Source organism: Corythoichthys intestinalis, chromosome 20 (assembly GCF_030265065.1).
Source record: "Corythoichthys intestinalis isolate RoL2023-P3 chromosome 20, ASM3026506v1, whole genome shotgun sequence".
NCBI classification, from domain to species: domain Eukaryota; kingdom Metazoa; phylum Chordata; class Actinopteri; order Syngnathiformes; family Syngnathidae; genus Corythoichthys; species Corythoichthys intestinalis.
In genome coordinates this window covers 6,817,146-6,832,076 of record NC_080414.1, presented here as the reverse complement: position 1 = coordinate 6,832,076, position 14,931 = coordinate 6,817,146, and the positions used below count along the sequence as shown (strand labels likewise).

At 38.1% G+C, this 14,931-nt stretch overlaps 1 protein-coding gene across 1 annotated transcript; it reads left to right on the top strand.

Annotated features, from left to right (window-relative positions):
* Positions 1 to 75: 75 nt before the first annotated feature.
* On the top strand, positions 76 to 12,241 carry ercc3 (excision repair cross-complementation group 3). The gene is made up of 15 exons (XM_057824712.1): positions 76 to 259; positions 560 to 759; positions 853 to 1,089; positions 2,321 to 2,370; positions 2,452 to 2,587; positions 5,207 to 5,377; positions 5,493 to 5,697; positions 7,057 to 7,371; positions 7,470 to 7,654; positions 7,733 to 7,935; positions 8,016 to 8,112; positions 9,471 to 9,588; positions 9,666 to 9,784; positions 10,285 to 10,434; positions 10,521 to 12,241. Exons 1-15 carry the CDS (start codon positions 232 to 234, stop codon positions 10,653 to 10,655), a joined length of 2,349 nt encoding a protein of 782 aa, XP_057680695.1. The 5' UTR covers positions 76 to 231; the 3' UTR covers positions 10,656 to 12,241.
* Positions 12,242 to 14,931: the final 2,690 nt, after the last annotated feature.

Sequence of the window (14,931 nt, the reverse complement as noted above, 5' to 3'; positions counted from 1 at the left end):
TCTGTCGTAAGATGGCCGCGTTGGGTACGCCACCGAGTCGACGCTTTAAGACAGAGTATCAATCCGATAGGGGGAGGTAATGTACCTCGACGCTGAGTATCAAGCGTCATTCAAGTCGATAAAGAAAATGTTGTTTCCACTTTCCGACATGGCAGCAAGGCAACGAATTCTCTACTGACAAAATCGAGTTTCTTGACGTCTGAAATAGAAAAGCACTTCCAAGCTATTTAAATGGGGAAAAGGGAGAAAGGGGATAGAGGTGAGTTGTTTTAATAGATTTTAGCTTGCTGTTTTAGTGTCTCCGGCGATAAAATTTAATTCACGTCACTTCATATCATTCTGTTGCATTGCATTAGAAATTCCTGATAGGAATGAACCTATTGCTAACGTTAATGCTCAGTTGTAATAATAAGTTTCATATTGCTTTCCTGCTGACATATAGTAATTGTGTTATAGATTAGTATTTCATAGGAATTTGATTCCACACTACTTGTTGTCTGCAAATGTTTACATTTATATTTCAGCATCAATTGTGTTTTAAAACTCGAATGTTATACAGAGAAGAAGTCCAAAAAGCGTTTCTATGAGGAGGATGAAGATGAAGAAGAGGTAGTAGGTGGCAAGTCGCAGGAGGCCATACCTGCTGCTGCGGGGAAGCAAGTGGATGAATCCAGCACAAAGCTGGATGAATATGGGGCCAAAGACTATCGAATTCAGATGCTTCTGAAGAACGATCACTCCTCACGACCTCTCTGGGTGGTGAGTGATGGGATTCGTTAATTTCAGGATGACGTTAAAGGTCAACTTTCTCCATTGTTTGAATTAATCTCGAATCCTTTTTCTCTCCCGTAGGCTCCTGATGGACACATTTTCCTAGAAGCGTTTTCACCAGTGTATAAGTATGCTCAGGATTTCTTGGTGGCCATAGCGGAGCCAGTGTGCAGGCCCAACCACATCCACGAGTACAAGCTCACGGCATATTCACTATATGCTGCTGTCAGTGTGGGGCTGCAGACTTCTGACATCGTGGAGTATCTTCAGAAACTCAGCAAGACCTCTGTGCCGGATGGAATTGTGCAATTTATCAAGGTATGGATTAGGAACACACCTAAATCAGTATCATGTCTGATACTCCACTCCCGTACTTGTATTTGCAAAGATGCCATCATACTAAGACACTCGATTCCAACCTGTTGTACTGTACTATTTTGTCCTTAATGAGTGAGTGGTTTCCCCTTTGGCATAGCTAAGCTAACCGAAAATAGTTCATGACACCTTCCTTAAAGCTATTTATTGACACTCGAGTTTACTGTAAAGCTAATCAAGCAATATGTACACATATTGTACCTATATATTAGACAAACACTTTTGTCTTGCAAATACTGTAGTTTTTTTTTTTTTTCCTCACCGCTAGCTTCATGCTAACATATAAAGTGAAACGTAAACAGGCTAAGGAACAACAACAACATATGTAGACAGAAAGGTATAACAATATTCATTGTTTTTTTTTCACCGCTAGCTTAATGCAAACACATAAAGTGAAACACCATAAACAGGCTAAGTCCGTCATACAGTCCCTACAGTATTAGCTATTTTTTTGCGGAGGGTGGCTGCTGAGGAGGCAATACCTCCAATGTGAGTTTAGTTGAGCATTTATCAAGTTTAGTAAACACTTTCATGAATGTTTCCCACCAGCTAAGAGAGTTAACTCCAGCGTGTTTAGTGTGTCTAGCGGTGGTAAAACGTGGTGTGTTTTTCTCTGGCAACTGTCTGTGCTGAGAAAAAGAGTGTGTGTATAATGATACGAGTTATACACACGTGCTTTTCATGGAAAATAATTATTTTAGTTCTGATGGTAATAATGTTGCTGTGGATTTAGGCTCACCTAAAGGCCTGCATATATTTTTATCTGAACGTATATAAAGAGTTTAAATTATTTATTTTAACTTAATATTGTACTTATGTTGCACTTTGCTAGTATGTTTTCAAAAACAAAAATGCTGTTCTATGTGTTTAAATTTTTTTTTATTTATTTTTTTTATAAACACAGATATCTCAACGTAACATATTTTAGAGCTGTAATTGCAATACCATGATACTGTGAAACCGTGATATTTCGGCTTAAGGTTATCATACTGTCAGAATATCATACTGGCATATGCCTAATATGTATACAGAAATACATAGCAATATTCACTGGCATATATTGTCTTCTGTGAAAAATAAGCTATTTGTTGAATTCGTCAGTCGAATTATTTTTGTATCTTTTTTATAAATATACCTTCATTCAAATTCTTTGACTTTTTTTTTGTTTCCCCAGCTCTGCACTGTGAGCTACGGCAAAGTCAAGCTGGTGCTGAAACATAATAGGTACAGTCACTCCAAAACTTTAGATGTCATTGTTGCTCTTTATTCCATCTTTTCCCTTTGTGTATGTCTGCCTGTCTTCAGGTATTTTGTCGAGAGCACCTTTCCTGATGTGATTCAGCGTCTCCTGCAGGACGAAAAGATTCGAATTTGTCGCCTCAATGCTGCTGATGGCACAGACGGCGGGCTCATTACTGAGGTCATTCACAGCAAGTCAGCGGTATGCTCCTAATTAATATAAGTACATTTTTCTTACCGTACTTGTTCAATGTTTATACAGCAATTAAGGACAGGTCTATAATTCGCTTTTTTCCCCCCATAGTTTCATAGTGACTTACATAGGGTTTCAGCGATTGATCTATCAGCTAGTTTGAATAATCAAGTTATCTGATTAGGAGCATTTAATGCATTGCAGAATAAATTTTAGGAGATGTGAAACAAAGACTTGCTAGCATTAAGAGTAGGGCTGTCCCAAACGACTAATTTCCTCCCGATTAGTCAGCCGACTTTTTTTACGATTAGTCGACTAATAATTAAAAAAATTTTTTTTTTTTTTTTACTAATTTAATAATGAAATTTTTGTTAAAGCTTATTAATTCACAAAAAACATTTTGGAACACCTAAATTCTTTATTAACGTATAAATAAATAACATAAATATCAATAATAAATCACAAACAATGAGGTCAAATGTGGCTGGCATTAACTGGTGCAAAAAAATGTAAACGGAAACACTGTGACTTTACCTTTTTAACAGGAGTCAAAACAATTCTTACTCTTTTTGCGGTATGTCATTGTCTATATTGTTCTACAGTAAATGTTAAAATGAATTGCAATGTCCCGTACAATCATTTTCAGAATACTGTGTGAGTTTAGATGCTCTTTCCGGTGTGCATTCTGCATTTTTTGGGGAGGGGAAAAACTGTTCAACTTTTGTTTGTTTTAACCTGAAGATAACACAGAGGGCACACTGAAATATTAGCAAAATTATTTTGAATGAAAGGCACACATACCCACAGTAACAAAAATTAAGTATATAGTATTAATTTTATAGTGTACTATTATATGTAAACTTTATAATACTAAATAACTAACATTAGTGGATTACAGTAAGCAGGTCAGTGGTGTTTCCATATATATTTTTTATATTATGTATATACAGGATATATGTATATATTTTCCCTAAGTGGGAGCTTCCATGATCCTAATAAATTTAATAATAATTTAAAAAAATATATAATTATGTTAATTATTTTATTAAATAAAAATGGGCTTGATACGACGCACATAAAGGCAACTTCCATTTAAAAAATCGTTAGAGCGTTGTATGGACTTACAATCCGCTAGCTTGTTGTTTCTTGTTGTCTTCGAAAATTATACTTGGTATTATACTTGTTTCAAGTGTTTGTTTATAGCCGACGTGCTACCGTGGTATGCGAGCTCAGCTTAGCAAAGAGTACACACAGTGGCACCCTCCATATTTTCCTTGAAATAATTCCAGGCTCTGGTTATTCTGGTCCGCTTTTTTGACTTTATGCCGCTTTCACGTGTAACCGTCTCTGCCCTTTATGGAAATGCGCAGTGTTTTCAACTCCTCACTGGTGATTCACTTGGCTCGTTGTTGCCGGTTCGTCTGGGTTCGTCCGATTTCCTCCTCGGGAAGGCGGCGGCGTGCATAAAAACACCGAGAGGCGTCGGATGGCTCTTTAAGGATACTTTTATTGACCAAAACAAAAACTTAGGGGATGAAGCCACTCAACTCGGCGCTACCCGCGCACTTTTCCAACTCGCTGATCTCGCTCCCTCTCTCTCGCTCACTCGCCCACTTTCTTCCTCTTTGCTCAATCTGACAACGCCGGTCACATTAATATAACAGCGGCCCCCTTGGGGGTGCCAGTAACAACCGCTTGTATCGCGAGCGCCTGCCATTCTAAACTTTATCCGCATGTCATTTTTTAAAACCCGTGATTACCCGTCGACGGTATGTTTTGCCCGTCGACGCATTTACGTCATCGATGACGTCGACAACGTCGACTAGTCGGGACAGCTCTAATTAAGAGCATTAAACGCGATTACAAAATATAATTCCCAGAGTTTTTTTTTTCCAAACGATGCAGAATTACACTTTCATTTAACAAGAGAAATAAATGCATTTAAAAAATAAATTAAAATACCTGAGCTTAGCCCCAAATGGTATAAAAAATAATAAATGAAGCTCGAAGTACAACCAAAGAACAACTGGCTAACTTGCATAGCAAAAGTCCGCTAGCTTAAATGCTATAAAATGCTAACGTTTTTAAAAAAAAAAAATTTTTTAAACAATGCTCTTAACAAAACGTTCAAACAATTATTCCCACAAAAACTGCTAAATATACCTCTAAACTAAATTACGAACGCAATAACAATCATATTAGCTCAAACAAAACCTACAACCTTATGTTGGTCTTAACAGGGATCAGCTGGATCCAGCCATGTTAGAGGAGTCTGTTGCCACCAGAGGGCAGAGTATCCTCCCAAATCAATAAAACTAAATGCAAACATTTTCAAAACAAACCATTACAACACCACTCTAATTCAACGAATCCTCTAAGCTTTTTTCTAATCGAACTACTGGAGTTCATCGATTAATCGTTGCAGCACTAGACTTGGATTTAAGTACGAGATAGATATATTTTTCCAAGTTATCTTGTGTTCCCAAGGCTATAGTTAAGTGAATAACCCTTAATATGTTACGTGAACACGAGCCTGCCATCTTAAAAAAAAAAAGCATGCAAATACAGTGTAAGTGCATCTTTATGATGCCTGCAACAAATGCCTATTTTAAAGTTTTTCTTTAATAGATCTCCAAGACCGTCGACGACAAACGAGGTGCTTCTACCTCACAGCAGCCTACGGATGGACAACCTGTAAACCAACAGGTACCTGAAGACATCTTTAGCTACTATGAGCAGATGGATAAGGAGGAAGAGGAGGAGGAAGAGACTCAGACAGTGTCTTTTGAGATTCAACAGGTGCGGTTTACATTTTATATGTGAAAGCTAATTGTTGTTTTTTTATTTTTTTTTTATTTTTATTTTTTCTAATACAGTAAGTGCTGTTTGACATGAACATCTTGGTTTTGTGTAGGAAATGATTGAAGCACTACAAAAGCGCTGCATTGAGCTGGAATACCCGCTCCTTGCAGAGTATGACTTTAGGAATGATACCGTCAACCCAGATATCAACATAGACTTGAAACCGACTGCTGTACTGCGACCCTACCAGGAAAAAAGTCTTCGTAAAATGTTTGGCAACGGACGCGCCCGCTCTGGAGTCATTGTGCTGCCCTGTGGTAAGAATGCTGCTTTCCTTTTGGTAAGGGAGGATGGAATAGTGAAAAATTCGCGTTTAATGACGTATACAAGAGGCATCAAACTGACAGATTAATTAGGTGACCTCTAAAAATTTAGTTGATATTTCAAATGCATAGTTAGGCCTGTCGCAATAACAAATTTTATTAGGTCATACATTGTCTCAAGTTATTGCTGATAAGTGTTATTATTATTATTAAAATTGATTGTTTTAACCAATTCAACCACTAATGTAGTGACAATACATCCTAATAAATCACCCATTAAAATAAAACAAACTTTGTTAAAAATAATATTTTAAAAAACACACACACAATGCATAACTTGCCATTTGAAAGCTAGCTAATTGTATGCAGAATATAAAATAGGTGTGAAACCAAACACGAGGTTTGTTTTCTGCCAATTAGAGCCCATCAAAAGTGTTGATTTGATCCAAAATGACTGTCATCTTGTCCTGCAAAGTGCGCATGTTTGCAAATTTGAAGCCAAATTATTCACTCCTAATCAGATTTTTCATAATGGATGTCATTTTAAAGCTATCTTAGTGTCAAATGGGAAGTATGTGAGAGAAACTCAAGAAATCTTTATGACATGCTTTTATTTTGTTCACCGGAAGCAAGTTTGCTATGCCGCTAACCGTCAGCTTTACACTTGGTAAAAAAAAAGTGCACTTGTCTTCTATTTTCGTCATGCATATGGTGTCCGTCATAGATTTCAGATGCTGTAAACCAGTGAGTTTTTATGTTTAAAGTTTGCGTTTTGAGAAGTTGCCAATATTTTATAGCAGGCTAAAGTGGTTTGTACATTGCATTTGTCCATTTGCCTCAATGTAGCAATGCTAAGGTTTTGCAATGTTTATTATAGATGTGCTTTTTATTTTATATGTCTGAACATTAGTTTTACAGTGTGTTGATGACCAATAAACATCTGTTAAAGGAACTGGAGTTTCATATGCAATCAACACCCACGTGTGCCGATATGTCGCAGCCGGGAAAATTACCGACCTAATTTTTATGTACCGTGCGATTAACTGACTTATTGCATATCGCAACAGGATTATTTATAGTAAATAAATATTGTAAATGTGTGTCATGAAGTTAAAAACCGAGTCAAAGTGATGTGCTCCACGTTCTCAAGATAATTTTGCACAGCTGTTACCTCGTGTGGTGGGAGTCGAACGTGCTAATAGGTGAGCTAATGCGCCTGGCTAGGTTGCTCTGTTGGCAGATTTTGACGTCACTGGGATTGAGGTTTTCCTAAGTCACACATTTGCATCTGTTATACTTGTCGGACGCCGAAATGAATCACTAACTCACATAGTTTGCTTCCCTGTTTTCCAGGAGCTGGCAAGTCTCTAGTGGGCGTGACCGCAGCGTGCACGGTACGCAAACGTTGCCTGGTGTTGGGTAACTCCTCTGTGTCCGTGGAACAGTGGAAGGCCCAGTTCAAGATGTGGTCCACTATCGATGACTCTCAAATCTGCCGCTTCACCTCCGATGCCAAGGACAAGCCCATTGGTTGCTCGGTGGCTATCAGCACCTACTCAATGCTGGGACACACCACTAAGCGCTCCTGGGAAGCCGAGAGGGTCATGGAGTGGATGAAAAGCCAAGAATGGGGTCTCATTATTCTTGACGAGGTGCACACTATTCCAGGTAGGTATATGTGTGACAATAATAAGGCTAGAAGACCCTGTATTTCATTAGCGTGTTTGATATACATTTTTTCCCACTCTCCATGTGCTCCACGTAAGCCAAAATGTTCCGAAGTGTCTTGACCATCGTTCAGGCACACTGCAAACTGGGCCTGACTGCTACTTTAGTTAGGGAGGATGATAAGATTGTGGACCTCAACTTTCTTATCGGGCCAAAGCTTTATGAAGCCAACTGGATGGAGTTGCAAAGCAATGGCTACATAGCCAAAGTCCAGTGCGCAGAGGTGAAAGAGCAACACGCCTATACATATTACATGCCAAAAAATAAGCACTTCCTGACTGACATGATGTCGGTGTTCCAGGTGTGGTGCCCAATGTCTCCAGAGTTCTACAGAGAGTATGTGGCCATCAAAACTAAGAAGCGAATCTTGCTTTACACCATGAATCCCAATAAGTTCAGGGCTTGCCAGTTCCTCATTCGCTTTCACGAGCGGCGTAACGACAAGATCATCGTCTTTGCTGATAACGTTTTTGCCTTGAAAGAATATGCAATTCGGCTTAACAAGTATGTATATTTTCCCTCATAGAAAAAAGTACTTTTGTATTAGTTTAGAAAATGTTTCTCATTGTATTTGTCTTCTCAAGGCCATACATTTATGGCCCAACTTCTCAAGGGGAACGTATGCAGATCTTGCAGAACTTCAAGCACAATCCCAAGATCAACACCATTTTCATTTCTAAGGTAATTTAGTACAAACATTTAACTGCGCAACATCAATGATCTAAAGCCAGTTGACTTGATGGTTCCAGAATGTTTCGGTGGGGGGGTAGTGCGGCAACGACTAAATCGATTAACTCGAGTAATTCAATTAGAAAAAAGCTTTGAATCAAATTTTGCTGCTTCGAGGATTCGTTTAAAGTGACATTGTAATCGTTTAGTTTTATTGATTTGGGTGGATACACTGCCATCTAGTGGCAACAGTGAATATGCCGTAGCTCGTCTAACATGGCTGAACCCAGCTGCTCGTTGTTAAGACCAACATAAGGTATGGTTTTGTTTGAGCTAATACGTTTGTTTATGCATTCGTTATTTAGTTTATAAGTATGTTTAGCATTTTTTTGTGTGAAATTACGTGGTTGAACAATTTAAGAGCATTGATGAAAAAAAGTTGGCATTTAAGCTAGCTGACTTTTGCGATGCAATTTAGCCAATTATTCTTTTGTTGTAACTTACATGTATTTATTTATTTTTATTTTTAATATGGTTTGAGGCTGAGCCCAGGTATTTCTTTTTTAAGTGCATTTATTGCTCTTGTGAAATGAAAGTTTGACGAAACGCTCAGGAATTGTAATTGGTATTCGCATTTAATTCTCTTTTGAAAGAGTAATCCAAGCCGAAAGGAATATTATTGTAAGCATAAAAACTTGTTTATTTTACATATCCTAAAATTAATTCTGCAATGAACATTAGCTGCCATCGACATGGATTTGGACGTCTACTAGTGAAAAACGTTTAAAGTTTTAGTTTAGCTTTTGAGTGCCGCATGATTGGACGTCTATCACTGTCAATGGCAATGAAAGAGAAAAATAATAATTTGTTTTTTTTTAATTTATGTAGTACCAAAAATGCTATCGAGTACCAATATCAAGTAGAAATTTTTTGTATTGAGACAACAGTAGAGGTGCAACAATAAATTGATTAATCGACAACTCATCGATTAGTAAATTAATCGACTATTTTGATAACTGATTAATCGTTTAGGACCTTCAACTTAAACTTCTCTAAATTCTTGAAATTATAACATATATATAACTTATCATTTGTAAATATTATCACATTTCTTCATTCAAGTCTAAGACATGAACAAAAATCTGCTTTTACTTTGGAAAACAACAATTCACATTTTTGCCAATTTTTGGACATCTTACTGTCTAAACTAGCTTCTTAATAAGGGTGCTAAAACTAATCGATTGTAAATTGGGAAGGTAATTGAAAGAAGTGATATTTATCTGATTAGTTGATTATTAAAATAATCATTAGTTGAAGCCCTAATCAGTAATGGGCATTAATTATATTAATATATTTTTAACACCAAACAGGTTGGGGACACCTCATTTGACTTACCAGAAGCCAATGTTCTGATCCAAATCTCTTCTCATGGTGGGTCAAGACGGCAGGAAGCTCAGCGTCTTGGTCGAGTGTTAAGAGCTAAGAAAGGTTTGTCCCTTTAACATTTGTTATTTGTGTAAATGCAAGCAAAATAAGCCTCTCACACCACCTGTCATCCACTTTAGGAATGGTTGCAGAGGAATACAATGCTTTCTTTTATTCGCTGGTGTCTCAGGATACTCAGGAGATGGCGTATTCCACCAAGAGACAACGCTTTTTAGTGGACCAGGGCTACAGCTTTAAGGTAGCGTTATCCCTCATATTTGCACGCGTTACATTCTAGACCATCTCCTCAAGTAGCAAGCATAGACAGCAAAGAACTGTAATGTAGTGTTGTTGTTTTCAGAGCCGATTGCTTTAAGACTGAGCGAATCAGTGATCTTGTCGTATTACCACCCGCAGGAGGCATTGTTTCATTTTCATTCCGTTATTCTGAGTTGAACCGCAGACTTTCGTAATCATCCTAGCGACACTTGCTTTGTTAAAAACGACTAGTGAAAAATCGAGTTTATTTCTGGTGTTTTTTCTATTGTAGTGGTTGTGTTTGGAGGCTTGACTTCTGGCACTCTAGTTTCTTTCCTTACCGAGCAGCCCCTCCACTGTCGCAAAGCACTCACAGGCGGACACATTTTAAGCTTCCCCTCATTGAAAGACCTGCATCCGCCATTGTTTTCAACATTCTTGGTGTAATGCTCCATGTACAGATTGTTAATTCATCCCATCTAACGCTATTGCGTTTCTTAGGTGATCACACAGTTGGCAGGAATGGAGGAAGAAGAGTTGATGTTCTCCACCAGAGAGGAGCAACAACAGCTCCTGCAAAAGGTTTTGGCTGCATCCGATTTGGATGCTGAGGAGGAAATGGTGGCAGGGGAGGTGGGAACAAAGCCACAGGTGGGTGCTAAAAAACTACAAAAATATGCAAAGCTTACTCATAATGACATTATTATATATTCATAAATTATCTCTTTCCCACGTAGTTTTCACGGCGAACGGGAACCATGAGCTCCATGTCTGGTGCAGATGACACAGTCTATATGGAATATCAAAGCAAAAGCAAAGCGTCATCGCTCGGCAAAGGCATCCATCCGCTTTTCAAGCGCTTTAGGAAGTGAATGGGCTGAGGACAATTTGGACGCTTGACCTTTTGAAAAAAGTGTGAAGAGGCCGCAGCAGTTAGCACATTGGCCTCAAAGTTCTGAGATACGGGGGTTCGAGTCTCCGCTTTGGCCTTCCCGTGGAGATTTGCATGTACTTGTGTGAGTTTTGCGCAGGTACTTTGGCTTCCTTCGACATTCCGAAAATGTTTTTTTCCACCCTTTTACCCTTATGTTAAGTAAAGGATAACTTGCCTTTAGGTGTGAATGTGAGTCAAAGCGCTGTTGGTTGAAAAGAACTGAAGCAAATTAAAAAAAAAAAGGGTTCACTTGAAATCATATTGATAGAATTGAGAATTCTCAGGTTTAAAAGGTCAACGCTAATATTGTAAAACACATGCTAAACACAAATCAAAATTCACTTCACTTTTGTCTTCACTTGCTGGCCAACTGTTGTTTTCGCCAACGATGACGATAATGAAAATATTTCATCGACGAACAATTTTTTTCATGACGATGACAAAACGATAACGAGCTAAAAACGTGTCTTGGGAGATAAAACCAATGACACGAATGCCAGTTTTCGTCTGACGAGACGAGAACGCGCCATAGTTTCTGTCACATGTTCACAATGTGTGACATTTTATGTGTAGTTAGCCTGCATCATAGCAATGTCTGATTGTGTCACTCAAGTGACGTGGTGAGCCCCCCACCAGCTCACGCACTAGTGTCTCTCCAATCTGCCCATTGTTTGTTTTGAGACACACGTGAAGATTTGTCTTATCTTGGCAAGAGAGAATATGCAATGTTGCTTTAGCCTTTAAAGGTCTGTGCTGAGTTATCATCACACACTAAATGTAACTGTAGCGTTAGCATAGCATTCATTAGTGTTGTTAATAACGCCGTTATTTTTTTCAGTAGTGAGTAATCTAATTACTTTTCTCATCTTTGCAACGCCGTTACCTTTACTGAGGACGTAAAGGCGTACGTTACTATGCGTCGGTTGAATGACGCGAGAAAAATCTGACAGAAACGGAGAGAGCAGAGCGGGAGTGGGAAGGAGGTTGTGACGCTGTTGCAAACGCGATGCTAGGTGGCTCCAATAACACCTGACTGCAGCCGACAGCCTACAAACTACGCCCACATGATGCTAAGGTAGATATCACATGTTTAGAGAACTAGATGCGAAAGGATAGGCTTACTTGCGTTAGTAAGCAGCCGCCATCTTAAAGCAGTAGACTTCAGGAAGGCTCTGTTGTAGAGAACCTTCCTAGCAAACCTAGGTTACTTTTTTTTTCATCTAAAATACTCCTAAATCGTCAAAATCTTTAAATGGTAAAACAGTTTTAAAACTTTGACCTGTCGAAAGTAGACACAAGGGAACTAATGCAATAATGGGAGCAATTTTAACAACTTTTAACAGTTGATTCACAACATTAAATGATTTCCAAACATAGCAAAGGTTACTATCTAGTTATCGCAATATCCACACTACCCCTGTGTCTAATTAAGTTTAGGGTAAAGAATTGAGCCAGGACCTATTGGCCCAAAAACCCTTTGAACTTAACATAGTGTGACCTTTTTTCTTTTTTTCTGGAATGAGGGGGGAAAAAAACAGTTTAAGTCGATCAGTTAATATAAACATATTTGATGTGAAATACGTTATAAAATGGACCATGTATTAACGTGTAAAACATGAGAAAAGTAACATCAGTTACTTTGCCAAGTAACTAATTACTCTTACACTCCATGACTTTTTGGGAGAAGTAATTTGTAACTGTATTTACTTTTTAAAAGTAAGATTAACAACATTGGCATTCACGTTTGCGTTAGCATCAGGCTATTGCTAACAGTGAGCGTCCTGTTTAACTCCCGGACAATTATTTTATTTTTTAACATACAATTTGTGGCGTCCAGGTGGGTATATTTAAATTTTTCATTTTACAGATGAAGTCATTTTTATTAAACGTCGACAAAAACTAGATGAAGACAACAATTTTGAGATGATTAAAATGACCAAGACTAATTAGTATTACTGTCCAAAAGACTAAAACTAAGACGAAAATTAAAAGGGCGGCCAAAAAACAACACTGCTGGCCTATATGATACTTGGCGCAAGGTTTAAGAAAAAAAAAACAGTTTAGTTTTATCAAATAACGTAAATATCGTAGTAAACATTATATCCACCAGAGGGCAACGTTGACCGGGTGCAAACTAAGATACAAATTCTTCTTTAGCATCAAAAGTTTTAACCAGTCCATTTCATTGGCTCATTACAGACTAATAAAATGTTATAATGTTTACATTGTTTGAAATGTATTTATTTCAATTAAATTCATCATTCAAATTATACAAAAAAATAATCCCATAATTGTAGTTGGTAAACCATCCATAATACAGACAACAATGTGGTAAATGGAAACTGATCTTCACATCTTAATGTCATTTACTTCAGACCATTTCATTAGATATTGACAACAATATTTCAAATTCAACACAAATGTACATGTACTTGTGTGTTAGTGGTAAACATTTTTGGGAGAATGCATCTACAGTACATCCCAGGGCAGTTATTTCTGCTGACAATTCGACAGTTGATCATCTCCATAACAGAAACATTGGATAAAATATGTGTAGATTATACATACAGAATAGCACACTAGTGAATTTGAGTGCAGACAGTATTCTAACCACCATATATTTAAACAGACAAGAGATATGTCAATAAATGCTAAACGGCAGTGTCATTTTGGGTTTATCCAGATAAAGCACTACAACATGAAAAGGATAGTAGAAAACTCATGAATATACCAAAAGCTACAATTAGCATCAGGAAATGAATTCAAGATCGAGGAACGGATAGATCATGCGCCTTGGCAACAAAATGGATCTGAAAAGGGTCACTCAAGAACAGGTAGGCAGTTTCATGTGATGTATTTTTTCAACACTACCACCTCCAGAGAGCTTCAGGGTAAACATCTCGTCAGTTGTGGTTTCTCCAAAAGAACACAAAGGAACAACATTGGAATCCTCAAAAGTGCAGTGGCTTCCTGGATGGACATTAAGGCATCCCCCAGTAACCTTCAATGGCCCCAGACCCTTCTTGCCTTTCCCTTTCATATCACTTAACAGTTTTTCTTAACTCAGGCCTCTCAAGGAAAGGTGAGCTAGGTAATGGAGCCTTTTAAGGAAATGGGAACATGCCTGAATGCAGAAAGGAAATGGGACCGAGATCGCCAAGGCAGTGATGCACTCATGGCAGGAAGTCGGCAGGAGAGGGGTTTTTGTCTGTTTATCTCCATGAAGCACAACTTGGGTTCCCGATGAGTTTAGAGTTTTCGCCAAGCAGCAGCCTTCTCATTGGCTCTCCTCTTTTGAAGACGACTTAGTTTTCTCAGTGTTTTCTTCACCTTCATCAGCTGCATGACAGAAAGAAATTGACAAGTAAGTCTCATGCATTACTTAAAGAAATACAGGTAGTGCCCGGTTTACGAACAAGTTCTGTTCCTACGCTGGCAATGTAACCTGAATTTCCACATATATCAGAATTAAACCTTTAAGAGCCCCTAAATACCCCCAAAATCTCAAAATAAATATCCAAAATCATGTATGATACGTCATTGTAATGTCCTCGCTAAGACGTTGGTGCTAAGTCATAGCTAGACAGCGAGCTAAGCTCCGGAAAAATGTCAGATGTCCGTGTGATTTACTGACTTTATTCAGATGCTTATGACATCAACACTTTCAGAATGAAACTAAGATAAAAATGAAATTAAATCAGTTTAATCTTCAATAACAGCAATTCAAATTAGCGGTTATAACTAGCTGCTGATACAGCAATAACAATCCATGCAAACACTTAGCGTGTATCAGCAAGGACGTAGGTTTGCATAGGGACGACTTTTCAGGATGCTCAAATTGTCCCCACCAACTTTTATACAACCTTATTTGCATTATATACTGAGTTCAGTTATATAGGTAATGTAGATTGTCTTCCCATATGTTCTAAGGATAGAATGGACCCTACGATTATTATGTAGATTATTTTCATTATATTCAGACTTAAATGTTTCCCTTTTCACTTGCTGAATGTGTCCGTCCATTTTTCCTCTCAAATGCACGTTATATTGGCTGATGCCTCACAGACAGACACGCACACTCAGACAGACCCGGCAGATTAACTTGGACAACATGCTGCCTCCTCCCCGCCTTCGAAAAGGAAGGATATTTTTTAAAAATTATCGGCCAGCGGCAGCCACTGTAAATTATGTAATAAGATGTCATTGTTGCGGAG